A 27,923-nucleotide genomic window follows, 5' to 3' on the forward strand; every position below is an offset into this window, starting at 1 on the left:
AAGCTATCCCACCACCTGGCCTGAGGCAAGGACAATGAACTGGTCACCAGCAGTTTCCAGACTTCCTCATCTACTTCCAGACCTCCAGACCTCCCCAGCAAGTTTCCAGTCCCCACACACAGTTAATGGAATGTCCACAGAGATGGACCCAACAGATTAACAGAGAGATCGCCTATCCCTGAATTCTCTGATATGCTTTAAATCAGCCCTGCAAGTTCACTTGGTTGTCTCTCTACCTTGGCAATGGGGAGACCCCAGCGTGCTGCTCTTCTGCAGAATAAAACACTCTTTTTTTTTTTTTTTTGGTTCTTTTTTTCGGAGCTGGGGATCGAACCCAGGGCCTTGCGCTTCTTAGGCAAGCGCTCTACCGCTGAGCTAAATCCCCAACCCCGAATAAAACACTCTCTGCGTTTACATACTGTTTGAGTCTGGGGTATGTCATTCTTCAGCGAATCATGGGTTTTGAGCTTATTTAGGATCAAAGGTTACAGATTTATGATTTATGAGGCTGTGGTGATTTTACTTAAAGAGAGGAATTGCAAAACAAGAAAGGAGAGAGGCCGTTTGCTTCTGGTGGGCGATGAGGAGGACAACCAGCAGGGCACAAACCAAGACCCAAAGGGATAGGGTATATGCTTGCATTCAGTCCAGTTTTACAAAGACGCTGCTCAGAGTTTCAGGACATCAGGACCTAGAGGCATCTGTTCTTACCAAACCACAGTGTCCAACTGTGCAAAGCAGCCTGAACGGGCAGATCCTCCAGCTCCCTTGAATCCTCTCTCCCTGGGGCGCTGAGCAGGCAGCCAGCACGTGGCTTGCTGCTTGCTCTAAATTCAGCACTGGGAAGAAGGCTTGGGGGAGGGGCGGAGGTTAGCTCGCTAGACTAGAAGCCTAACCTCTGGCCTTTGTGGATCTTTTCCAGAAAGCCCACTTAACGCTTCTTTATTTCCCTCCTCAGACCTATTTTACCTCTGCCCTCTCAGACTTGTGTTTGTTTAGAATCCAACCTCCTCTTTTTGTACTTGGCCCTTCCCTGCGGTCTGCCGCGAATCCTGAGGCCAGTGGACAGCCTGGGTCTTTGGGAGGGATTCACAAAGATACAAGAGAGCGGAGAGATGCAGTTAACCCGGGCCGTGAGAGTGTGTGGTTTAGGAAGACTCGCCGCTGCCCACCGTCCCTTGCCTGAGTAATGTGCCTGGAACAACTCTAACGATTACCTAGTGTAAGTCATCCATTATGTGGAACAACAGAGAGGCTTAATGCAGCCCAGGAGTAACGCTTCCTTCATCAAGCACTGTCTTTGCTTTGAACACAGGCAACATCGGGACTTACATTTACCGGGAGTCTTGGTCCCTGAGCGTTTTTCAGATGATGGACACACCGATTCAGGATCTGTCTTTTCATTACTTTATTCATGTGAGCTCCAAGAGACTGGAGATGCTGCATCTACAGAGTACCTAAGATTTCCCAGGCCCAGGGACCGCAGCCTCTCCTAAAACTACTAGTGTCTAGCCTTCTCAACGATGCTGTGAGGGAGTTACTGTTACCTCTGCTGTCAGGGAAGGAAAACAAACGGAAGGAAGGAAGTACAGTCAGGCCTGGCATAATTATCGCCCCTTGGCAAGACTGTGAAAGTTCAAAGACTCACTTAGACTACAGGACGAATTCAAGCTCAACCAAGGCAACTAGTGCACCTGACTCAAGAAGTAAAAGGAAGGCTTAGGCTATATGGAAGGCACGACACTTGCCCAGCATGTATGAGGACCTAGCTTCAGTTTCTATTGTTGGAGAAAGTGAAGTTAGGTTGGAGAGATGGCTTTTTTTTTTTTTTCCGGAGCTGGGGAGATGGCTTTTGATTAAGAGCATGTATTTGCTCTTTCTGATGATTCGAGGCACCCAGGTCAAGCACAGGAAAAACTCCCTGGAACTCCATCTCCTCAGGCACCTACATTCACATGCTAATACCTACATGCTAATACATCTGCGAACAAACGTGCATACCTACACAGGATTAACACAGAAGAGAAAAAATAAAGTTCAATTCCCAGCAACCACGGGGTGGCTCACAGCCAACTGCAGTGAGATCTGGTGCCCTCTTCTGGTGTGTCTGAAGACAGCTATGGTGTACTCAGATAAGTAACATTTAATAAAAAAAAGAGAAAAAGAAAAAAAAATTAAAACCGTCCAGAAGGTAGCCGTGCCCATCTTTAATCTGCACTCAGGAGGCAGAGGCAGGAGGATCTCTGAGTTTGAGGCCAGCCTGGTCTACAGAGTGAGTTCCAGACAGAGAGAAACCCTGTCTCAAGAAAACACAAACAAAGAAACAAACAAAAACAAAAACTAACAGAACCTAAGCAATCATTTTCATCAATTCTCCCCCCCCCCCCCCCCGCCACTCCTAAGTCAGATAGCTGTAGCTGATTTTTATTTTCAGCCCCAAAGTTGGATTTGGAAACTAGCCCCTACTAGGCGAGTTCTACCCCTGAGCTACACCTTCAGTCCCACAGGTGGGAGGGAAACGGTGCTCCACACCATGTATGAAGGAAAAGCCCAACCGAGTATCCTTTGTTCCCTTAGGTTGAATCATTTAGCATTTAAAGCCCTGGATACATCAACGATCCCATTACTCATGAGGAAGAAATAACAACTATGTAGCCAGGCATGAGGGTGTACACCTGTGATTACACTTCTCCAGAGAGAGGGTCTGGGAGCTCAAAGGTAGCCAGACCTTGTCTAAATAAATAAAAAAACGTAGTTAAAAAAATAGTGATGGTTAGCTGAGCATGGTGGCTTACTTCTATAAACCCAGCACTTGAGAGGCTGAGGCAGGAGGATTGCTTCAAGTTTAAGATTAGATGTACAGTAAGCTGGTGAATAGTCTGGGCTAGACGGTGAGATACTGCTTTAAAATAACAAGCTAGGGGGATAGCTCAGTTGCTCACGGGATTGTGCCTTGAAAAGGAGGATTTAGGTTCAATCCTGACAGAGTCCAAGTAGAAGGGTGGGTGTGGTGATATATGAAACACTGGTGGAGTGGAGGGGAGGGGGAGAGGGGGATGGAGACAAGATGCTCCCTGAGGCACACTGGGCAGCCATCCAAGTCTAACCTACAAGTCCAGGTCCCAGTGAGAGAGTTTTGGCTCAAAACCACAAGGTGAGGCCTGGAGAGATGGCCCAGTGGTTAAGAGCACTTGCTTCGCTTGCAGACCACAGGGTTTGCCTCCCAGTGCTCACCAGCTGGCTTACAGGCTTACAACTGCATGAAAGTATAATTCTAGAGGAATCCGCACCTTTTCTGGTCTCTGCAGGCAGCAGGCATGCACAAGGTGCATATACATATATGTATGCGTATTGTGTGTATAGTGTATCTACATGTAGGTATATGCACAATATGCATATACGTACATTCATACATAGAAAATAAAATACATCTTAAAAACATTTTTTCTTTTTTTTTTTTTTCGGAGCTAGGGACCGAACCCAGGGCCTTGTGCTTGCTAGGCAAGCGCTCTACCACTGAGCTAAATCCCCAACACCAACATTTTTTTTTTTTTTTTTTTTTGGTTCTTTTTTTCGGAGCTGGGGACCGAACCCAGGGCCTTGCACTTCCTAGGTAAGCGCTCTACCACTGAGCTAAATCCCCAGCCCCCAACATTTTTTTTTAAAGGCAAAAAGCTGTCTTTTTTTTTTTTTTGTTGTTGTTGTTGTGTAAATTAGCCCATTTATTGCAGACCAGGCAAGTCTCAGGAGGTGCTTCTACTGGTCCTTCAGTTCCTTCAGTCTTCTGATGGCAGACTTCACTGTGACTGCAGAAGTGGTATTGTAGGTCCAGGCCCCGCCGGCCACTGTTTTCATGCAGGAACCACAATGCCAGATGCCAACGGCTCGTCTCTTCATCTTGGTCTTGCCACAGAAGAAGCAAGTGTACTTAGCGTGCTGGCTGATTTCAATTTTCTTCACCATTTTCCGGAGGGAGGCACCATAGCGGGTCCCGTATTTTCCGACGATCCCGACCTTCTTGGTGCGTTTAGCCATGTCGCCGGAACCGAAGCCCAAGCCCGAAGAGAAAAAGCTGTCTTTAAGAACAACACGAAAGGTTGACCTCTGGCCTTCACCCCTGTACATGTGTGTGTACACATAAACACTCAAATGCACATGCACACTTTCATACACATGCAAAGGGTGTGCAAGTGAGAGGGAGAAAATCAGAACACTGGAGGGAAAAGAAAGAAAACAGAAAAGGAATCTCAGCAGCTCAATGAACAGTGGCTAATCTCAACAATGCACTTGTATAAAGTAGGAGACCTGGCCTGTCTGCAAAATACTGATTGGCGATGAGCCAGAAAACTGTCTCAGCAGGAAACATCCCTTAAACCAGTGTTGTCCCCAGCAAAACAGAGCCCGTGCTACCTTGTCTATGGAGGACAACAGGGGATAATCAAGTCAAGGTTGTCGCTAATCATGCTTCGATGACAAGTATGTACATTACATTTGCCCTGGATCTATAACTTATGCTACAGCACCAATGAGGTGGTGCAGTTACTTCTAACCTGAGGTAGACCCCCAGAACCCAAACGGAAGGAGAGTACCAGTTCTACAAAGCCGACACCATGGAGCTGTCCTCTGACCTCCATACACACTCCATGACATGGGCACACACAGTAATAAAATTGCGGGCTAGAGAGATGGCTCAGTGGTTAAGAGCACTAATTGCTCTTCCAGAGGACCTGAGTTCAAGTCCCAGCAACCACGTGGTGGCTCGCAACCATCTGTAATGAGATCTGATGCCCTCTTCTGGTGTGTCTGAAGACAGCTATAGTGTACTTATTTATAATAATTTTTTTTTTGCCTTAGCATTTACTTCTATCCCATATTCTTGGAAGTGTCTTCACCAAAGCTCGACAGGAGATGGCAATGATGGCAAAGATGCTGCCTTTATCTCCAAGAACAGCTGTGGAGCTGCCTGGGAAGATTCACACATCAAGAAATCGGGGAGGGGCTGGGGATTTAGCTCAGTGGTAGAGGGCTTGCCTAGGAAGCACAAGGCCCTGGGTTCGGTCCCCAGCTCCGAAAAAAAGAACCAAAAAAAAAAAAAAAAAAAAAAGAAATCGGGGAGATGCTGTAAGGGTGGGCAGCCGCCTGCAGCCAGCCCAGCATCTCTTGGAACAGGGGATGGGTTGCAGCCCAAGTCTCTCACAGAGGTGTAGGCAGTGCCTGTACCTCCTTCAGGTGCTTGTCATAGGCCTCCTGATAGTCTTCATGGGGCTTCACCGTGATCACACAAGAGGGACGCTTGGAGCCTGTAGCTGCACCCGAGTCCATCTTAGAGAGAATGTAGACGCAGGGCAAGTTCTGGTCCTCCCCCATACCTGGGAGATGGCAGTATACCTCAATGTGTCTCCTGCCAAAACTATGATCCCTTTCTCGCCCTTGTTGACAAATTTCTGAACCTCCTTCACCCGGGACAAATCTGCTTCTTCTTCACCGCCTTCTTGATGCATTTGTAGAGCTTGTGCGTCAGGCGGCCGGAAGCCAGGGACTGCACGATGGGGTTCAGGTTGACCAGCAGCTCTTCGTACGTGTGCTCCTCCCTGCAGCCCTCTCGCTGCAGCCCTCTGCCTGCGCCTCAGACTCCTCGGGAACCACCTTTATTTTGGTCATCTTAGCAATTGCAACTCAGTCAGAGCATATAATAAATAATCTTAAAAACATAAATTCTTGCTATTATTATTGTTGTTGTTGTTGTTATTATTATTATTTGAGACGGGGCTTCCATATGGGACCCTGGCTGTCCTGGAATTCACTCTGTAAACCAGGCTGGTCTTGAACTCAGAGATCTATCTGCCTCTGTCTCTTGAGTGCTGGGATCAAAGGTGTGAGTCACTTAGCTTCTAATATTCTCTTATGGCAAAAATTCATCTATATATAGGTTATGTCTTTGAGTTATCATCTTCCATTTGGTAATGTTTTATACTCTAGCTTTTATTTTTCCCCCAGCACTTTTAAAATGTAAGTGGTAATTCTTGAGCATTTGAAGGATGATAGATGCTTTTAAATAAATGGAACTACACAAAAGTTTCGGAAGACTTTTAGGTCATTCTGGAAGTAAAAGGTTCGGGAACTCAGAACACTCAAACGGATCACTCCAAGCTACTGCTAAAGGAAAAACTTTCCTCCTCGCCCCACATTCCAAAGAACTCTTTGGATGATATAGAAAGAAATACGCTGCAAACATAGCATGTTGTTCCCAAAGAAACGAAAAGCAGTGAGACGAGTTGTTAATGCACTGTTTCTATTATTTATAGAGGCGATCTAGACACTGATTAGATCTGCTGGGAAATCTGACCTAAGCACTGAAATCAATCTTTCAGAAAGTTTACTTGCTCGGAGTCTCAATGACAATGGAGTAATGGACTGTGCACAGCTAGCTGACCGCCAAGGCGATGCAGGAAGTCACACGGCCGCTGAGACCCCTAGCGGTGAGGAGCTTCACTGCAGTGTTACTGTTTGCCAGTTGGACTCCAGCTGGACTCCCTTCTCCACTAGCGCAGAATTGTGAATTTGGAACCTTAGGCGCCCTCCTTCCTTTTGCCCCATTTTGTCCCCAAACCCAGTAATCTCAGGTCTCTGTTCGGGGAATGAAAATCCAGAGACACATAGCAATACATCCAAAAGAGAAAGGCATGAGGAAGGTTGAGAGACCCGCCAAGTTAAATTAACACGCGCTGACTGATGTTGTGGTTCTATGAGCCCTCCGGGTTCAGTTGAAGATGCAAATTCAGTTAGTTAAAATTTATTAGGAAGCAAACTTGTGTTTCATCAAGCATATTATATCTCTTCCTATCCTTTTAGGTCTCATAAAAACTCAAACTAGAGGATAATTATAACTTTCCTGTATTGTAATTACAGTGTTTGAGGGATAAGATCGCCTTCGTTCAGAATGCTACAAGGTGAAAATTGTTCTGTCATTCAAGCACAATAATTTATTACACATTTGAAAACCGAGTCATATTTTTATTTATTTACTTATTGTTTCTTGAGATAGGATTTCTATGTAGCCCTAGCTGTCCTGTAACTTGCTCTGTAGACCAGGCTAGCCTGTAACTCAACCTGCCTCTGCCTCCTGGGGGCTGGGATTAAAGACGTTCACCACCGCACTCGAGCTTGAGCTGTGTTTAATACCTGAAATTAATGATTGTTATCTGGGGACATTCTTCAATGGTTCAGAAAAGAAAGTGCACGGACTCACTCATTCCAGTACATTCTGAGGATATCATCACTGGGCTCCGTGCTTTGCCGGTTAAAAGAGAAGTTCAGAGTGGGCCCAGTTGGGTCATACCCATAATCCTAGCACTCAAGAGACTGCGGCAGGAAGGATCACCAAGGATTAAAGGCCAACCTGGGTAGCAGAGTGAAACTTCTGCTTCAAAAATCAAAATAATTGGGGGTGCCGGCTATCAAGTCTGACCAACTGAGGTTAGTTTCCCCAGAACCCATGTGGTGGAAGAAAAATAGAACTGACTCCCACTGGGGCTGGAGAGATGGCTCAGTGGTTAAGAGCACTGACTGCTCTTCCAGAGGTCCTGAGTTCAATTCCCAGCAACCACAGGGTGGCTCACAACCATCTGCAATGGGATCTGATGCCCTCTTCTGGCGTGTCTGAAGACAGCTACAGTGTTCTCATCTATAATAAATAAATAGATCTGGGGTTGGGGATTTAGCTCAGCTTGCTAGGCAAGCGCTCTACCACTGAGCTAAATGCCCAACCCCTATAAATAAATCTTAAAAAACAACAACAACAACAAAAAAAAAAACTGACTCCCACAAGTTGTCCCCTGACCTCCGTAAGCATTCTGTGGCACCCACACATGTATATACAAGTACATGATTAAACACACACACACACACACACACACACACACACACATACTTAGATGCTGGTATGTACACATTTTAACACTGTTTCTGAACTGTTACTGTGACTATTACGAGAACTAAATACAAGTTGGCCATGTGCCTGTAAATCCCAGCACTTGGAAAGCAAAGACCAGAGGCTGGTGGCTATGACACACTGTGCCTACTCTTACTTTGATGCTGCATGCTTTTGTACAATATTTGGAACATCTGGAGGAGTGGGACAGTAGCAGGAAAAGCAGGGGGTAGGATAATCTTGAGTGTCTCAAGGGAGGGAGGATAACATAGTGTAGAGCAGATTGGCTGGTACATTGGGTGTCTGGATGGGTTGAGAGGGCCTGTGATCATGTTGAAGATGCAGGCATCCTTTCGATTCTTTTTTTTTTGGTTCTTTTTTTTTGGAGCTGGGGACCGAACCCAGGGCCTTGCACTTCCTAGGCAAGTGCTCTACCACTGAGCCAAATCCCCAACCCCCATCCTTTCGATTCTTATGGGTTGGTGGTCCTACTCTCTGATGCTGTGCTTTCTGGAATACAAGGGTAGACAATGTCTCTCAGATGTCACTGTACCCACTAATTTTCTTCTCTCATAAGGCAGGACTTAATGGAATGCACCAACACCCACCAGCTGGTAGTAATGATGAATGAAGCTGGGCCTAGTCTGCTTTCCAATGGCTGTGTTCTTATTCTGCAGGATCACTCAGCCTTGGTGAGACCTAAGTGGCAATCATAATCTAATCTAAATTGTTTTGATTCTACAGAATACAGATTTGGTTTTTGAGACAGGATCTCAAACAGCCCAGCTTGTTCTCCAGTCGGTTATGTATCTGAATATGACTTTAAACCTCAGATCTTCCTGAATCGTGCATCCACTCCCAAAAGCTGGGAACACAGGTATGAGCCACCATGTTGGGCTTTTTTGTTTTTGTTTTGTTTCTCTCTTTTGTTTTTCGAGACAATTTCTCTGTGTAGCCTTGTCTGTCCTGGAACTCACTCTGTAGACCAGGCTGGCCTCGAACTCAAGAGATCTGCCTGTCTCTGCCTCCCGAGTGTTAGAATTCAAGGATTACAATTACCACCATGCTGATTTTTATGCAGTGCTGGGGACTGAACCACAAATATTGACTGAGCCATATTCCCACCTCCCAAATAAAGTTATTAGTCCTCACCCTAAATAAAGATTTAATAAAGATTTTTATTTTTTCAAATGTATTTATTATATATAAATACTCTGTAGCTGTCTTCAGACAGACCAGAAGAGGACCTCAGATCTCATTACAGATGGTTGTGAGCCACCATGTGGTTGCTGGGATTTGAACTCAGGACCTATGGAAGCACAGTCAGTGCTCTTAACCACTGAGCCATCTCCCCAGCCCTTAATAAAGATTTTTAAAAAATTATCTTTGGGTTGGAGAGATGGCTTGGCAGTTAAGAGCACTGACTGCTCTTCCAGAGGTTTTGAGTTCAATTTCCAACAACCCCATGGTGGCTCACGACCTCTGTAATGGGATCTGATGCCCTCTTCTGGTGTGTCTGAAGACAGCTATGATATATATATATATATATATATATATATATATACATATATATATATATATAAAATGAATGAATCTTAAAAAAATTATCTTTATGACTGGCATGGTGGCATATACCACCTAGACACACTTTTTTAGAGTCTTGTTATATAGCCCTGACTGATCTAGAACCATGTAGCCCAGCCTGGCCTTGAACCTGCAGTCATTCTCCATAAGTTCTTGGGTGTTGGCATTATAGGCATGAAGTGCCATCCCGCCTTATTCCTTCAGTTTGCTGTTATATCCAGAAGATAATTATAACTTTCACGTATTGTAATTACAGTGTTTGAGTGGTAAGGTCACCTTCGTTCAGAATTACAAGGTGAAAACTGTCCTATCTGCCACTCAGGCACAATACTTCACATTTCAGAACTGAGTTGCATTTTTATTTGCTTAGTCTTCTTAATTGTATTATAGACTTCATTACAAAATCATATACTGGTTAGACTTCTCTGACTAGACACTTTTTGTCTTCTAGGACACAACATTTGGGTAACATTAGAGTGCCATTTGTTTTTGTGTGGGAACGTTCTGGAGTCACTTCATCAGCTAGTGTAGAGGAGAGAACAAAATTCTTCTGTTTGTTGGTGATCAGAGTATCTAAGACGGGTGAAACAAGTTCCTGAATGTAAGGCTTCAAAGCTAAGTGTGTAGCTCCTACCTTTTGTCTCAGGAGGCAGAGGCGGGTGGATCTCTGTGAGTTCAAGGACAGCTTGGTCTACATAGCGAGTTCGAGCACAGTCAGGGTTATATACAGAGAACTTGTCTCAAAACTAAAATAAAAAAGAAGAGAGGCAATAACTAGGAGGGGCATTAAAGGGGACAGCTCGTAGTCATCAGGAGGTATTTCAATGGTACATAGTTGCCTACCTTGGGTTCCGAAGTATGATGGAAGACTGGGGATTATAGTTTGTGGGTATATGCATCTGAGGACATGTGTGGACCCCAGAGGACAACTTGGCTTGCAGAGTTGCTTCTCTCCTTTCACCACATGGGTCTGAGTGACTGAACTTAAACTGTCAAGCTTGGAAGCAGGACCTGTATCTGATGAACCAACCGTCCTGCTGGCTCACACTATCAGGATGGGGAATTTGAGGGAAAAGAGGTGCCGCCAGCTGGCTGTTTTCATAGCAATATTTACTGATACCAAATATCACAAAACAAAAAACCAAAACATTAGTTTTTGGTTTTGTGGGCTAAGAGTTGAATCTAGGGCCTTGAGCAGGCTAGGCAAGCTCTTTACTATCAAGTTATGGTCTCAGCCCTGCATAAAAATTGTTTTCCACAGTGTTTCACTATGTAGCTTTCTTTTTTTTTTTTTTTTTTTTTGGTTCTTTTTTTCGGAGCTGGGGACCGAACCGAGGGCCTTGCGCTTCCTAAGCAAGCGCTCTACCACTGAGCTAAATCCCCAACCCCACTATGTAGCTCTCTTGCTGGCCTGAAACTCACTCTGTAGCCCAGGCTGGCCTAGAACTCAGAGATGTGTCTGTTTCTACCTCATGCCTGCTGGGATCAAAGGCATGCACCAGACTCAATCCCGGTTAAAACCCAACTAGTTTTAAAGTGCTTATATGTTCATGAAGCGTTAAATGGAGGGAAGAAGAAAGAAAAAAATAATCTTGGCCAACCTGGCATGCTTTTAGTCCCAGCACTTGGGAGGCCTCTAGAGGCAGGTGGATCTCTGAGTTTTAGGCCAGTCTGGTCTACAGAGCTAGTTCTAGGACAGCCATGGCTATGCAAAGAAACCGTCTTGAAAAACCAAAACCAACAAACACATGTTCCTCCCCCATGATTTGTGCTTGTGAATTGTTGCTGTATACACACAGGAAGTTACATCTACCTAGTTTATTCCTGTGCTGGAGATGAAAGTGAGCCTTTTCACATCACACAGCCAAAACCCCAAAGGCCACATCTTCAGCTCTCTTACCTCTTTTTCCTCTTGGACAAAGACTACATTCACTTAAGTCTAAGTTTTATATTACGACAAACTTGCGTTGCTATAGACTATTTTTGCTTCCCCTCTTCTTAAATCTTTACTTTTATTCATTTATTATTGTTATTATTATTATTATTATTATTATTATTATTATTATATTGTTAATTACTTGGAGATAGGTTTTCTCTGTGTAGCCCTGGCTGTCCTGGAACTTACTACGCAACCCTGGCTGGCTTTGAACTCAGAGTCCTTCTACTTTCTGCTTCCAGAGTGCTGGGATTTAAGGCATATGTCAACATTACCTTAAATTTTATTTTAATCTTATTTCATTTTATTTTTTTACATTTCATATAGTCCAAGCTGGTTTCGAACTCAATGTAGTTGATAATGTAAAGATAAACTTGCAGTCCTGATTATTGTGCCTCCTCCCAAATTATAGGCTTACGTGTTTGCCAATCTGCTAGCCTCTGATGAGGTTTCAATAAAAATAAAACCGTTGTGATTAAACTCTGTGAAATTTACTCTAACTTCATTGGCATGGGACGAAGAAGAGTTAGATGGCAGGAGTTCAATTTAAAACTTTGAGCCAGTGATCATGTTTTCTGGACAAGAATAGCGGATTACTCCTAAGAGGAAAGAAAACAGCCTTTCAGCGCTATCAGGAGCTGATAGGGCCCTGGATATTTGATTTCACGAGAAAGTTGCAGGGCATGCCCATTCAAATTTCTTCCAACAAATCACAAAGGCTTGTGGACAATTCCTTATTCGTTCATAGGTCAAATGGAAACCACAGCCTACCTACCTCCCGCCTCTCACAAGGGAGCCAATAGGGAAAACTCAGGTTTCATCATCAAGTACTGTACTTGCTATTGGCTGATTGAGCTGTCAATCTAGGGAAGGCGGGCCAGGCCGAACTGTCCTATTTAAGAAGAGGACAAAGGCGGCGCGCAGCTTCTGTCGTCCGCCATTTTGTGCTAAGCAAGGTGGCAACCACGTTCCCTGAGCGACTTCTCCGCTTCTGCCTCGACCGCCCCTTGACTACAGATATGTCTCGGGATCGGTTCCGGAGCCGCGGTGGTGGTGGTGGAGGCTTTCATCGGCGTGGAGGAGGCGGTGGCCGCGGCGGCCTCCACGACTTCCGCTCTCCGCCGCCTGGCATGGGCCTCAACCAGAATCGCGGCCCCATGGGCCCCGGCCCTGGCGGCCCGAAGCCACCGCTCCCGCCTCCACCTCCGCACCAGCAGCAGCAGCAACCTCCGCCGCAGCAGCCCCCGCCGCAGCAGCCTCCACCGCACCAGCAGCCGCCGCCACACCAGCCGCCCCATCAACAGCCCCCGCCTCCGCCGCAGGAATCCAAGCCCGTCGTCCCGCAAGGCCCCGGCTCGGCGCCCGGAGTGAGCACTGCGCCGCCTCCGGCGGTCTCGGCCCCGCCCGCCAACCCCCCTACCACCGGCGCCCCGCCGGGCCCGGGTCCTACCCCGACTCCGCCGCCCGCAGTCCCCTCTACTGCCCCCGGACCGCCTCCCCCTTCCACGCCGAGCAGCGGAGTCTCAACAACGCCTCCACAGACCGGTGGCCCTCCGCCACCGCCCGCCGGGGGCGCCGGTCCAGGGCCTAAGCAAGGCCCAGGCCCTGGCGGTCCCAAAGGCGGCAAGATGCCGGGTGGGCCTAAGCCTGGCGGTGGTCCGGGCATGGGCGCTCCTGGTGGCCACCCGAAGCCACCTCACCGAGGTGGCGGGGAGCCCCGTGGGGGCCGGCAGCACCACGCGCCCTACCACCAGCAGCACCATCAGGGCCCCCCTCCCGGCGGCCCGGGACCTCGCACAGAGGAAAAGATATCCGACTCGGAGGTGAGTAGGTTCTGGAGGAAGCTGTCCGTTTCTCTAAGATGGCGGCTTCTGCCTACCCTCGGCGTTTTTTCCCCCCGCCCGCGGCAGTGGAGGCCTCCATTTTGTCCCCTGCCGGAAGCGCTCCTGCGCATGCTTGCGAAGGCGGGGCGGACGCACGGCGGGCTGTGTATTCCGCCAGGGATTGGCTTCCAGCGGGAGGGCAGCTGTGCGTCCTGGTGGGCTGCTAGAAGCTAGCGGTCCCTTGGGACCCAACTAGTGCATTTCGTAGACTTCTGTGCTGTTGGAGAAAAAAGGGCAATTTGGCGTTGACTTCCTAGTGCACTTAGATCTATTTGGTGACATCAGAGTATTGTATGATGGGCGTTTAATAAAGGCGGGTGTGTTTCAAAGCATTTTGTATACGCTCTGCTGTTTATTGATTAATTAGATCCTTTCGGATCTCCAAGTATAGTACAACCTCATAGTCTTTATTGAAAAAAGAAAATCGTTATTAATGCATGATGGCCTGTTTAGGGGCAACTAGGGTTTTTTTTTCCCCTGCCCTGACTGTTGTGTGAATTCCGTCCGGTTTCTTCATTAGGGATTTAAAGCCAACTTGTCTCTCTTGCGGAGGCCTGGAGAAAAAACTTACACACAGCGCTGTCGGTTGTTTGTGGGGAACCTACCTGCTGATATCACAGAGGATGAATTCAAAAGACTGTTTGCTAAATACGGAGAACCGGGAGAAGTTTTTATCAACAAGGGCAAAGGGTTCGGGTTCATTAAACTTGTGAGTGTAATTTTTTCCTTTTTAAGGCATGGTTTTAAATGGGAAGAATTAACGGGCCTTTACGTTTCTCATCGATAGAAATCAGCATAGTGTGTATTGGGGCAGAGCTTCAGACCTTTAGCCTTGGGGTGTTGGGAGGACTGCACGAAGACAGTTCTTGAAATAGAATAGCTAGTTTTGGAGCTGTTTAAAATGTTTCTGGTATTTTCAGGAGTCAAGAGCCTTGGCTGAAATTGCCAAAGCTGAACTTGATGATACCCCCATGAGAGGTAGACAGCTACGGGTTCGGTTTGCCACACATGCTGCAGCCCTGTCTGTTCGGAATCTTTCTCCTTATGTATCCAATGAACTTTTGGAAGAGGCCTTTAGCCAGTTTGGTCCTATTGAAAGGGCTGTTGTAATTGTGGATGATCGTGGAAGATCCACGGGGAAAGGCATTGTTGAATTTGCTTCGAAGCCAGCAGCAAGAAAAGCATTTGAAAGATGCAGTGAAGGTGTTTTCCTACTGACAACGTAAGTTGTCTTTAGTTTATGCTAATTTTTTTATAATTTTGGTGGTTAGTTGAAATACAGTTTGAAGATGAGGAATCATTTGTGTTACTAGGACTCCTCGCCCAGTCATTGTGGAACCACTTGAGCAGTTAGATGATGAAGATGGTCTTCCTGAAAAACTGGCCCAGAAGAATCCAATGTATCAAAAGTAAGACTAAGCTTTTTGGTGTTCAAAAAGAGAAGTTAGTGGTTTTCTAATTCTGCTTAGAACTTATTAGAACCTTAGAAATTTGGCCTGTTTATTCTTTTGGTTGGTCTAACATTTTCTGTTATATAGGCCAGACTGACATCTGCTTGATCGTAGGTGTGACCTGCTCGCCAAAGTGTTATGAACATGTTTACACTGTTGCTTGAGTATGCTTAATACACATCTCTGGCTCACATGTATTTATTTTTCTTTTTTGAGAACAAGGTTTTTCTGTAACTTCCTGGCTGTCTTGAAACTTGTATTTGTAACTTCCAAACTGGCCTTTTGTAAGTTCCCACGGGTCTCTGCCTCCCAGAGTGCTGGAAATGAAAGCACATGCCACCACATCTGGCATACTTGAAGCTGTTGGATAAAGTACATTTGCATGTGAACCAGATACATGCTAAGGTTGAGTGAGATCTACTTGTTATTGTTGGGAAAAAGAAGCCTGGATAAGGAATTTGGCTATAGGAAAAGAGGGAGATAGTGTTTCTTTTTTTTTTTTTTTTAAAGATTTATTTATTTATTATATATAAGTACACTGTAGCTGTCTTCAGATACACCAGAAGAGGGCATCAGATCTCTTTACAGATGGTTGTGAGCCACCATGTGGTTGCTGGGAATTGAACTCATGACCTCTGGAAGAGCAGTCAGGTGCTCTTAACCGCTGAGCCATCTCTCCAGCCCGAGATAGTGTTTCTTATCTACGTTCCTGTTCTTGGATCATTTTCTTTCTGCATATTTACCCTACTCCAACCCCGACCCAGGGTTTCTTTGCCTAATCCTGGCTATCTTAAAATTATAGATCAGGTGGCCTCAGGTCTCCCAGTCTCTGCCTCCCTAGTGCTGGCATTAAAGGATTGTGCCACCGTTGCCCCCCAGATTTTCCTCTTTAGGTTTAGACACATGGTCTCTGTAGACCAGACTGGCCTAGAAACACATTGTGGTGCCTTTTTGGCTTTTTGCTTTATTTTATATCATAACTTGCTACTTCTAGAGTTAATACAATTTAGGTAAATAGCTCATGGCTAGGTGAGCATTTGTCTGGGAGGCAAGTTCCAGGGTTACATGGTGGGATTCTAAAGATGATATTAGACTTAAGCAAAGGGCTCGGGGGAATGAAAGGTAGATGTTGAGAGAGACCTTTAAGCAATGTCAATTTAGTTTTTAATGCGTGTGTATGGCTTACCTGCTGTGTGTGCCTGATTCCCATTGTGGCAAAGACAGTGTCATATCCTTCCTTCATCCATTCTTAAAATTGCTTTGTGAGTCTGGGACACAAGCCCTGGTCCTTTGGAAGAAGAGCTGTGTTCTTTGTTGCTAAGTTATCTCTCCAGCCCCTTTCACTGTACTGTACTTGATATCGCTGTTTTGATCTCAGTGGTGTTTCTTAACATGGTTGAGCAGGATTGCAAGTTGGGGACCTTAAAAACAACATGATAGGGTAGGGAAAGGAATACCTCTTGTGGTTTTTGTGTCCATTCTTAGTGCTTCGGATCAAATCCAGGATACTATACATTATTGTTACCTGTTATATGCAAATGCCTTACCAGTGGGCAATAGGAATACAGGTACTTAAGGATTTTATTCATCTGTATATTTTTGAGTCAGGGTTTCTTTTGTGTAGTGCTGCCTGTTTTGGATCAGATCTCTAAAACTTGATGCTGTGATTAAAACTGTAAACAACCCTGCCTGGTTTAGGTTTTTGGTCTTCTTAGGAAGTCCACTGATACTGCATTCTCAAAATTGCTTCTGTATAAATTATGTATTGTCAGGGAGAGAGAAACGCCTCCTCGTTTTGCTCAGCATGGCACATTTGAGTATGAATATTCTCAACGATGGAAGTCTTTGGATGAAATGGAAAAACAGCAAAGGGAACAAGTTGAAAAAAACATGAAGGATGCAAAAGACAAGTTGGAAAGTGAAATGGAAGATGCCTACCATGAACACCAAGCAAATCTTTTGCGCCAAGGTAAAAAAAGGAAGCCTCAGAATTGTATTGGTAAAGACCAGTTGGGCATTTAAAAGAGGCCAGAGCCTCATTAACACGAATCTAAAATAATCTCCAATATTTAGATCTGATGAGACGCCAGGAAGAATTAAGGCGCATGGAGGAACTTCACAGTCAAGAAATGCAGAAACGTAAAGAAATGCAGTTGAGGTATAGTGTTGAATTCAGACTTGACTTCTCATGTGTATTCTGACTTAGAGACAAGGAGTACTAAGTGCAAGTTTGTATTAGAAAGGCTCATTACCTTTGCCAGAATGCTGCTATGACCAGAATTATGATGTAGACTTTATTCCTTTATGAACATTAGAGTTGAACCTCTACTTTTTTTTTTCTTCTTTTTTTCGGAGCTGGGGACCGAACCCAGGGCCTTGTGCTCCCTAGGCAAGCGCTCTACCGCTGAGCTAAATCCCCAACCCCTGAACCTCTACTTTTATTCAAAGACAAACTTCTAGTTCTTTTTCAAGTAGTTTTTTTCTGAAGGCGTTGCTGCATGGCACTAGTTGGCCCCTCCAACTGAAGATTCATTTCTCTTTGACTCTTAATGAAGTACTGTGTTTAAAGGCAAAGGCCATCACATTTGGCTTTTTTTTTTTTTCCTTTTTTTCCTTTTTTTCTTTTTTTTCCTTTTTTTCCGGAGCTGGGGACCGAACCCAGGGCCTTGCGCTTGCTAGGCAAGCACTCTACCACTGAGCTAAATCCCCAACCCCACATTTGGCTTCTTAAGTTTTAGGTATGGATGACACTTTGGTTTATATGCCTGAAAAATATTTGTAGGCAAGAGGAGGAACGGCGTAGAAGAGAGGAAGAGATGATGATTCGCCAACGTGAGATGGAAGAACAAATGAGACGCCAACGAGAAGAAAGCTACAGCAGGATGGGCTACATGGATCCAGTAAGTTTTGTGATGCAGTAGATTAGCATACCATTTATTCATTGTAAATGTACTAGTGTGGCTGTTTTCTTCTGTTTTCTTTGTATGTACAAACTGCTACCAGATCTTCCTGGATCAAATATCACGGAGCTTGTTTGTTTTCATGGTCTAACCAGCTTTCAGGACACTGTATGCCACAATGAAGTAGAAAAACATACATTTTGAGCCTTGAGTTACTTTGGTTTTTGAGGCAAAGTCTTTCTTTAAGCCTTGACTGGCCTGGAATTCTATGTACATGTTGGTGTTAAACAGATAAGCCTACTTCTGCCTCCCAAATGATTGAATCAAAAGTGAATCCCACTGGATAAATATTTTTGTGTTCAATTTTTTTCTACTTGTGTACATGGTGGTAGGTTTCATGTATGATTGAAGTTTATTTTTGTGTTTTCCCTCCCCAGAGAGAAAGAGACATGAGAATGGGTGGTGGTGGAACAATGAACATGGGAGGTAAGTGAGAGACTTGTTACAGACAGCAGTACACACTGTAGCAGGAGCATTCTCTTGGGGTAACCACTGGTTTTGTTTCCTAGATCCCTATGGTTCAGGAGGCCAGAAATTTCCACCGCTAGGTGGTGGTGGTGGCATAGGTTATGAAGCTAATCCTGGAGTTCCACCAGCAACCATGAGTGGTTCCATGATGGGAAGCGACATGGTAATGTATCCTGTGGGACATAGTATAAAGGAGACTCTTCATTTCACGACTTGAGTTTTATTTTTCCTCTCTCTTTCTCTCTTTTTTTAAAGTAGCTGACTGGACTTTCAGTTCCCCCATTGTGTAAATATATATAATACCGAGGACTACTTTGGCAATGTAGAACTGTGTGTGGTGGTAACCTAAACAGATATGGTTGCCACCAAGGAGTCAATGCTGTTATGTTAGTCTGTGGAGTTATCTTTGGCAATAAGTATGTAGGTATTTTCCATTTTATTGTCTGTGCACTTTTGAACCTCCAGTGCATGGCAAATCCAAATTTTAGGTGTTATAGATAATTGTATATGGTTTTCTTGCATCCAAGTGAGAAATGGCACAGTGCCGTTCTGTGGTGTTTTCCAAAAGTAGGAGTCAGACTTGAGGCTTGTAGTCTTAAGCATGTAGGTGTGACAGGTAGGCCTTTGACCTTATTTGTGGTTTCTGTTTCTAGCCCATGAAAAGGGGAACTGTCTAGTGTTTTGACTCGTCGTTTCCCACTTGTTGGGTCTCTCTGTAGGTTCATCTTAAAAAAAAAAAGTTTCTACTTTGCTACAGGGTAGCAAAAGTCAACAATAAGCATACTGATGGTGTGCATTTGTTCTGAACCCCTTGATGCAATCATGCTTTATCTATATGGAGATAGCCTGTCAGGTGCTTGACAATAGTCAAATGAATTTTGGTATGAGTGGCTGCTGTAGGGGCAGGGCTTTACAGATCTTTAAGAACTGCATTTTGGTGGGAAAAAAATTATAGCTAAATTGAATATAAATAATTCACCTATAGCTTTTATCTCAAAGGAGCTGCATTTGTAGCTCATGGGATTATGTTATAAATAGAAATTTTAAGGTTTTAGTGTGAGACTTCACTTAAAACCTGCCTACAGTTTCTTGAGAATTAAAGTTAGCATTATAAATGGCTGGATAGGTTTCTTCAAATTGAACTTAACAGTACTTCCTAGAAGGCACAAAGTATCTACATTAAATTAGGTAACTAGTTTGACATGTGTTTAGGCTCTATGTCTAGACGTGGGTTTATACATTTAACAGATCCTGAGTCCTTAGATACTGTAATATAACTGAAGCCTCTAATTTTTTTAGCTCTTTTGTAGAAGTATACACCTGAAGACTTTCAGAAGAAAGCAAAGTCTGTTCAAGTAGTTCTGTAGTGTTTTGTTTTTCGAAAGTTGAAATTGTAGGAACAGTTAAGCCTGGTGCAATCTTTACTTTTATTTATTTTGATTAGTTATTAGTAACTGGGCTATTTTGAGTAGAATTTTAAGTGGAATGCCTGTAGGGTTCTGCTGTTAGGATATGTGGGTTTTATTTTTTACTTTGTGCTTTAAAAGTCAAAATACATAAAACTAGATGGGGCTATGAAGTCACTCACTGCTTTACTGCAGCCCCCTAGCTTGGTGATAGGCTGTTTTGGGAGAGAACCTAAAACGTGGAATTATAACAAAGTGACAGTGCACTTTCAAAACTAAGAAAAGCTGGACTTTGAAGTAGGTGGACTGTCTGTATACTGTGTTTGTAACAATGCAGAAACATACTGTGCATGTAAGTGTCTCCGGTTAGTAGTGATGGCTCTGAAGTGTGGTATGCCTGTGAGACTGTGGCAAAATGAGTTTTTGATGAAGTTACTGTGCCGGATAAGTAAAAAATACTATATTTTTTTGTGCTTTTTCTATTTTGTAGTCTGGTAGCATTTTATTAAGCTTCATTCCAACCTTTTAAGATTTCTGCAACTTTGCAGATGTGTCATAAGATCTTGAAAAGCACAAGGTTTCTTATGCAGCACATGCCACTACCTGGTGAGTAGGCCTTTGTCCTTCATTGAGCAAGTTGCTTTTTCTGATTGGACTTTTGTAGGCTTGGAGATGACTTTGTTTTCACACCTGGACAAGCATGTCAGTGGATTAATCTGATGTGAATTTTGTAGAACTCATTTTGGAATGGGTTTTCACATCTGCACTAATTTTTGAATTTTTTAGCACTACAGGGAAGATCTATTCTTTGAAACAGGTGTATGAGAATGGCTCAAGTGGGAACATACCACAAGGCATGTATTACCGTAAACTAATTTTCAAATTACCCTTTTTTCCTTTCTATGTTCCCGGTACCTGTGGATCGACTCATTGGTGATTGTATCGACGAACGTTGACTACGGAACCTTCTAAAATATTTACTTAACACACATGGACATCAACTACATTTAATGAACTGTTAATTACTGTTCCAATAGCGTACTGAGCGCTTTGGGCAGGGAGGTGCGGGTCCTGTGGGTGGACAGGGTCCTAGAGGAATGGGGCCTGGAACGCCAGCAGGATATGGTAGAGGGAGAGAAGAGTATGAAGGGCCAAATAAAAAACCCCGATTTTAGATACTTAGGCTTTCATTCCAGTTTGGTTTTGTCTTCTTGTTTAGATACCACTTAAATTCTTGGCATTTTAGTAAGAAAGCTACCTTTTTATGGATGTTAGCAGTTTATTGACCTGATATTTGTAAATGGCCTGTTTGGGCAGGTAAAATTATGTAACGCAGTGTTCGAAACAGGAGAAAAATTTTTTCATTTACTTTTTTTTTAACTGTATAATGTTTCTCAAGTTAATGGCAGTGTACCTTGTGCCACTGAATTTCCAAAGTGTACCATTTTTTTTTTACTGTGCTTCAAATAAATAGAAAAAAATAGTTATGAGACTGATCTCCAACTTTGCTATCCATGCTTCTATGCACATTAGGCTAGGTATTTCACTTGGAAAGCATGAGCGTGTGTAGGCCTGAGTGGCATATGCCATTTCTGGGAAATGTAACTGGAGGCTAAGTATTGTTTTCTACAAATGGTGGCCCCCCCTTGTTTAAAAAGAAATGCATATTGAAGTAATTAGGATTTGTTTGGCATTATAGGAAACAGGCTGGTGCTCAGCATTTTTTAATGGTTATATTAGAAAAGTTGAACTGTAAGTCTTAATTCAGGCACACGTATTAAGATTATGGAATGGGTGAAAACTACTGGTAGTGAGAAAGGGGGTTTGGTTAAACGGATCCCTTATGGCCCTATCTATGATTCTTTCCTTGAAAGGCTTTGAAAATGGAAAGATAATCTTGTTGCGTTTCCCCATATTGTTTTGTTTTAAAAAGAAAACAACCCAAGCCCTACAAATGGCTTGTACTGAACTTTTGCATTTGAATTAAAGATTGTTAAACATGAAGCCTTTTCATGTATTACTTCAAGTGATTTAAAAGACGGGATTTAGTTGGGAGTTTTAACTTGAAGAGTTAAGGGTTAGTAGTTAACTATAAAGTTTAGCCTTATGTATGCCTCCTTGTGTTGCTTCTAGTGAGCAAAATCTGTAGTCTGAAAGTGTTGGTTCTCTTGGAGAACTAGTGGTGACTGTTACCAAGTAGGACTGCCAAATCTTCTCACTATGGAGCTGAACTGTTTACATCAGTCTTATAGTGTAGTACCAAACCCGGAGAGAGTTGCTCAGGCTGCATAGTAAAAATACTCTTTCCTCCACCATAAGCTTGGGGATGTTTCCATGATGTCAGTTGATTGTCAACTTCATTGAATTTCCTTTCATTAGAACAAGAGACTTTCTGACTTGATGATAATAATAAAGTGTAGATTGCTTACTGTTGTTTATGAGTATAATGGGAGCTTGATTTCTTCCCAGTGTAAATATGTAAGAGGAAAAACTAACAGTACGGAAGTAATTGAATAGCTTGGCTCTGTTCTTAGTTACATTTTCATTCAAGTCTACATTGTAGAACTTTCACTGTGAAATGTCTTCATCCCTTCCACCTCTATCCTTGGTGCTAATTGGCGAAAGAAATCCTAAATCACTTGCTGAGGTCGAGTTCTGTGCTTGAGTACAAAAGGAGACCTATTGTGGAAACAATCGAGTACTTCATGCATAGAAACGTTGGAATTTTTGAAAGCAAAACACTACTGGATTATAAAAAGCATGTCATCAAATGGTTGTATGACTGACAGGTTTATAGTGTGTATTAAGGGGAAAAAAACTTTAGAAAGTACATTCATTTTTTAATCACCAGTACACTTGGAAATAGGTAGTTCTATTATAATCATAGCAATCAGAAAGTTATTGGCCCAACTGAAGTTAATAATTGTATGGAAACAAAGGTCTGGATTTGAAGGAGCTCTTTTGGTTGAATTGTAATAGTAGGGACCATAATAATGAGAAAATTGAGGGGTGTTCATGGGACACCCATAGAGGGTGAATTTGAATGTATATGGGTGGGGGCTGGAGGGGAAATGGGAAAATCTGCCTATAAAATTAATGTTTCAGTTTATTTTTCAGATTACATGCCTTTCTTTATAAGGGATGCTGGCACAGACCCTAAGATAAGCTTTTGGTAGTAGTATACCCTTGAAGAGTGCTGAAAGGATGCTTAGGGATAATTTCCTCAGACTGTGGCTTTTGATAGCCTTTACTGGGGGCTGTAGAGCTGCTAAACAGTGTTTAGCAGAGAGGCTGCATAGTGTCAACCAACACTGACTCTGATCAGTGAAACTGCACCAAGGGTTGTAAGCTGCTGAGACTTTCATTGAGTCTTACATGTGATGGTTTTAGCCTGCTAGTGATTTTAAATCATCTTGAACAGTTGAACCAAAAGCTAAAAGGGAAACTTAGGGTGGGAGGGGAGGTTGTCAGGATGTAGTTTAGACATTTTCCCTTTGAAGAAACCACTTGCCCCATTTCCTCCTCCACTTTTATCAAAATTTTGTTTACAGAGGACACTTGGAAAATTTCTCCTTTTAAAGTTACATTCTATAAGAGTATATTTAATAGGCCTGCTATAAGCTGAACCTATTGACATCTTTATGTGGTGAGACTTACCTTAAAACCCACCACTCTGTTTTGTACCACTAATATAAACATAATTTGGGAAATTGTAATGTTACACCTGTGCAATTCTTACAAGTGGCATATCATGGCAGAGAAAAATTTAGGTACTTGGCTTGGACAAGCCATAAAGTTGTGGCGGAATGTTTTGTGGTGTTCTTGGACTGCAATTGTGCACTATTAAAGTAGTGGCCTGCTACATAACTGCATTTAGCCAGCATTTCTGCAGTGCGTAACTGTGAGGAACGTAGTACCGCAAATGGCAATGGACATTAGGACCCGGATGTAGTATTCCTGCTTGCTCCAAGATTCTCATTGCCGACTGCATACAGGTAGGTAACAAGCAATATAATCTAACTTGGTGACTTGCTATGTGCTTTTATTCAGTGGCATTCTGACATCACACTTCTGACAGTGAAATTACAGTGCAGCACCTAATACTTGTATGATAAGCTAGGTTAGTTCAAAATCTGGGTCTGGGGTTAGATCTGTAATTTGTTAGTAAGAACTCAGTGTTGTAGTTCTCAAAAGTGCAAACTTGAATCCTTGTGTCTTGACTCAGTTTTGTGGTTTTCTTTAGTTACATTGTAACTGAAGAGAAAACAGCAACGCAGCTGGTTGGTGGGTGAGGGAACCAAACCATACTGACCTGGGTGCTCAGAGTACCTTGGCGAAGACTGTAGCATGCGGAAATTACTCTCCTTAGTAGCAAACATGACCTCTTCATCGGTCAGCAATGTCTAATTTCATTACGCAATCTCGATAGCACTGCAAGTTGAGTGAAATAGGACTAAATGACATGGGGTGGTGGATTTTTTTCTGGGTTTTCTTTTTGTAATGTGATCAAAAATTTCCAGGTTTGGGCTTCATGGGAAGACTTGTTACTAACTTGGGCTTAGATGGGAATCTTATGAATAGTTCAAGTTCTGTGGCTTGTCTGAATATGTTTATACTCCAGACTTGGGGGACACTAGTGCGAAACAGTGGCTTAACATGTTGGGAATCATTCCCCACCATAAGACTTCGTCGTCTTCTGTAGAGTGAGTGCATTGTTCAGAGTAGCTCTTTGAACTTCCCTAGCTTTAGGGATGTGATTGATTATAGTCCAAAATGTTTAATAATCACAGGAATACGTAAGTCTTCAAAGCACCTTCCTTGTTGCTTAGGACTTGAACTTTCTATCAACTGTTGTTCCAGACCTCAATTCAGTTAGCCTTGGTATTTAACTAGCATGCATGAGAAAACAGCTACCACTTGTAATGCTTTCTGCTCTATAACTGGAAGGTTTGGTTCATTTTTGCATACGTACCGCTGAAAGCTTCAGGACTGTGAGAATTGCCTTTCGATGAATCAAGAACAATGGCTTGCTATCAGGCTGTCATGGCGGGGCAGTTACTCTAGCAAGCAATTGTGATTGCTGATGGGTGAAAGCAATATGGTGACTTAGCTTCTTCTACAATGTAGATCAAACAATGTGACATGAGTATCACTAACCTCCCTGAAACCCTGCTGGGGGCATTGAAGTGTCATAGTCTATTAAATCGGTAGCACGTGCTTGTTACCGTGGCTCAGTGATTTTGAATGTTAACAAAAGCTCAGGCTTCTGAACAGAAACAAATTGAAGAGACTATATTTGAACACGGACTTGGGATGGGGTGATTCCCCCCCCCCCTTCCTTGGTCTGCTTTAAGATTAGACTTTTGTACATGCTAGTTAATTTGAATGTAGGTGTAAGCTGTGGATTTTATAGTATATTGGGTTTTTAAAACACTCAAAAACCTGGGATTTAAATGGGTTCCAGTAATACTATATACTAAGGTGCTTGCATTGTATTTCATAAATCTTGTTGCATCCAAAATTATTATTTTTTTTTTAATGAAAACTAAGTTCAGAGGTGTGATGCCAGAATGTATTATCATACTGTTAGGCCCTTGGAGCAGATCCCGGTGCTTTCTGAAAGATGAAAGTAATGTAATGGGTACTCTTCATCCAGGGCTGCTTGCAGCCTATCAGCAATGCATACTCTGACTCTCCCTAATGAAGAGATGCGTGTGATTAGTTTTGGTCTTTAACCTTAATGGGGGTGCATGTCTCCTATTGTTAATCATTGTCAGCTGCAGTGACAGGATCCACAGTCCTGCATTTACTGCTGCCTTTTGTGTTAATGATTTTGGACAGGTTTTAGAGTTCTGGGGTGTTTGTTCTGGCCCTTTTCTTGGTTTTGGCTTTAGCTGATAATGTTTAGTGCTGTCTAGCTAGTGCAGTTCTTAATGGCTCCCCACTAGGGAGAGAATATGGAGGATTTAACTGCTCCTTTTTATCATCTGTCATTGCTGCTAGATAATGATTGGCAATTTTTTAGACTCAAATGTGCAGACCTCAACAGCGATTGGTAAACACCAACCTTAGAAATGTTTTTGAACACCAGTGCTGGAGAAAAAAATGAAGGTGAAATGGGCTCGGACGTAGACTAGGGATAATTGGAGAAAGGGGAAAGAATGCAAAACGATATAGTATCCCTTATGGATGGTCCATGTGCAACAGAGAACTATTTGTATACCTGTGGCAGTAATGATTCCGGTGGGGGGGCTGGGAGAACAACCTGGAACTTGAATTTTAAGGATGAGCTTTGTGTTTCTTGTGCCTGTGCCAGGTATATAGTGAAGGCTAATGACTTCTCCCTTAGAAGAACCTTTTTTTTTTTTCCTTCTCTGCTGTCCCAATAATGCATAGATGAGGCCTTGGAAGACAAAAATTGAAGCAAATACATAGGATTGCAGGGTAAAGAACTGCAGTGTTGTGTGCTTGCTGTAGTTAGGGTCAAAGCACTCAGAATGAAAGTCACTCAATTGACTGGGGAAGCAGGGAACTTGTAAACTGATAGCTGCTTTAGTCAGGTAAACGTTGTCACATACCTTCACATAAGGGATAGTATATTATGGGTTGCAAACTTCATTGTGCTCAGACTGGTGAATATAGGATTTAGGCTTTTGCATTTTAAAGAAGGTATTAGGCTTTTGCATTTTGAAGAAGATAGTTTTCTTTCTAATTCTGTCATCTACTTATTACTTACATAAAGAATAATTTTAGATCCCCTGCATAAAATTTCTTCCTTTTTTATTTTTTTTTAAATGCTATAACTTATTCCAGTCTTTAATCTCTGGAATTTTGCTCTTTAGAATTTGGAAGTTAACTAGCATTTTTCAAGCCTTTATTACATACCCTTGTCTTTCATACTAACTTTTTTTTATTATTCTTTAGGTAAGAATGATTGATGTTGGCTGACTTTGGAATCTTTCTTACTTGAAGTAAGTGGGTTTAGGACCTGATTTATCTTTGGCTTTAATGGCTAAAATACATGGAGATGAAAATTCTTTGGTCCTTGAAAATCTACCAAGGTACCAGTGTCTTAAAAATAAAGTTGAGAGGTAGCTTATGAATTATGAGCACTTGCCTTGCATATGCTGTTTTGGGTTTGTGATTTTTCAGTACCAAGGGAAAAAGATATGGCTAAAACAAAAACATTGTCAGTTTTATGTCTAGAGAATGAACTCAGTGATTAAGAGCACTGCCTGTTCTCCCAGAGGACCAGGTTTGATTCTTAGTACCTTTATATGACACCCAGAACACAGTGAGACAAGTTAAGAATTCTTTTAAGGGCTAGAGAGATGGCTCAGCGGTTAAGAGCACTGACTGCTCTTCCAGAGGTCCTGAGTTCAATTCCCAGCAACCACATGGTGGCTCACAACCATCTGTAATGAGATCTGGTGCCCTCTTCTGGCCTACAGTCACATATGCAGGCAGAATGTCGTACATAAAATAAATACATCTTTAAAAAAAAAAAGAATTCTTTTAAAAGGGAAAAAGACCTGCATGCTTAAAAGATAATGCTACCATTTTAAAAAGAGATGAAACATGCTGTATTTTCAGACTTGTATTGTTCAATGTCTGTTTTGCATGTAATATATTTATAATAGTTGTTCAGAGCCTTTGCCCCAAAATAATACTTTTTATTAATAAAGTAAAATATATGGTGCTAATATTAAATCTTGTTTTATTTATTATAGGTGGAATTAGATGTTCTCAAGACATACAACATGGGCCATCCAAGAAGGAAAGCCACAAATTGCTTAGATTGACAGACTCTTGGTGAGTGAAATGACATTCAAATTAATTTGGAGACAAGGCAGGTGCTATCAGACTTGCTGTATGAGTTTAAAAGAATTGACAGGGCTTCATGAAAAATGTCAGACAGACACTTAAACCAAGATAGTGGAGAGACATTCTGACCCAGCATTTTATTTGAAGATCATGCTACTACAAAGCTGCCAATAATTACCACGTTCCTTGATTTAACAGGGTAGTGTTAGAGCTTAGTAGGTGACATTTGAAGTTTTGATAAGTTGGATTAACCATATTTTTTAATTGACAGGATCAAGTGAGCTGTACCAGAAAATGAGTCAAGACCAAAGAGGAATGAACTTGACATTAATAAAGATACATTATTTTAAAACCTTGATTGTCTCTGTTCAAGTAGGACTCCTAGGGTTGACTGATTCTGTCCCCAAATTTAGTGGTTTTAAATTTGGTGCCCTATACGTAATATCATTTGACTGGGGGGGTCTAGCAGGGTTATAGAACA

At 42.8% G+C, this 27,923-nt stretch overlaps 1 protein-coding gene, 1 non-coding gene and 2 pseudogenes across 5 annotated transcripts; 1 reads left to right on the plus strand and 3 right to left on the minus strand.

Moving 5' to 3' along the window:
• Window positions 1-313: 313 nt before the first annotated feature.
• Window positions 314-394, minus strand: Trnal-aag18 (transfer RNA leucine (anticodon AAG) 18). The gene has a single exon. It is a non-coding gene; the product is annotated as a tRNA-Leu (tRNA).
• On the minus strand, window positions 3,702-4,072 carry Rpl37a-ps1 (ribosomal protein L37A, pseudogene 1; annotated as a pseudogene).
• LOC134486993 (H/ACA ribonucleoprotein complex subunit 2-like) lies at window positions 5,052-11,709 on the minus strand (annotated as a pseudogene).
• Sfpq (splicing factor proline and glutamine rich) lies at window positions 11,542-27,794 on the plus strand. Of its 4 annotated transcripts, none has more exons than XR_010066343.1 (12): window positions 11,542-13,273; window positions 13,854-14,042; window positions 14,254-14,555; window positions 14,647-14,742; window positions 16,557-16,753; window positions 16,858-16,942; window positions 17,567-17,684; window positions 18,122-18,170; window positions 18,254-18,375; window positions 20,656-26,589; window positions 27,349-27,430; window positions 27,714-27,794. XR_010066343.1 is itself a non-coding variant. In XM_063287175.1 (11 exons), exons 1-10 carry the CDS (start codon window positions 12,470-12,472, stop codon window positions 26,564-26,566), a joined length of 1,986 nt encoding a protein of 661 aa, XP_063143245.1. In that variant the 5' UTR covers window positions 11,542-12,469; the 3' UTR covers window positions 26,567-26,589; window positions 27,349-27,794. The 4 variants fall into 4 exon arrangements, 2 of the variants coding, with proteins under 2 accessions (XP_063143245.1, NP_001020442.1); XR_010066344.1 differs by having other exon boundaries at window positions 26,543-26,589; XM_063287175.1 differs by having other exon boundaries at window positions 26,543-26,589; window positions 27,349-27,794.
• The last annotated feature ends 129 nt before the right edge of the window (window positions 27,795-27,923 follow it).

Source organism: Rattus norvegicus, chromosome 5, assembly GCF_036323735.1.
Source record: "Rattus norvegicus strain BN/NHsdMcwi chromosome 5, GRCr8, whole genome shotgun sequence".
Classification (NCBI taxonomy): domain Eukaryota; kingdom Metazoa; phylum Chordata; class Mammalia; order Rodentia; family Muridae; genus Rattus; species Rattus norvegicus.

Bases quoted from the DNA above. Each gene is read 5' to 3' on its own strand.
- Sfpq (NM_001025271.1), top strand. From the start codon at position 12,470: ATGTCTCGGGATCGGTTCCGGAGCCGCGGTGGTGGTGGTGGAGGCTTT. The intron at 17,685-18,121 runs GTAAGTTTTGTG...TTCCCTCCCCAG, and splicing joins GGATGGGCTACATGGATCCA to AGAGAAAGAGACATGAGAAT. The intron at 18,376-20,655 runs GTAATGTATCCT...CTGTTCCAATAG, and splicing joins CCATGATGGGAAGCGACATG to CGTACTGAGCGCTTTGGGCA.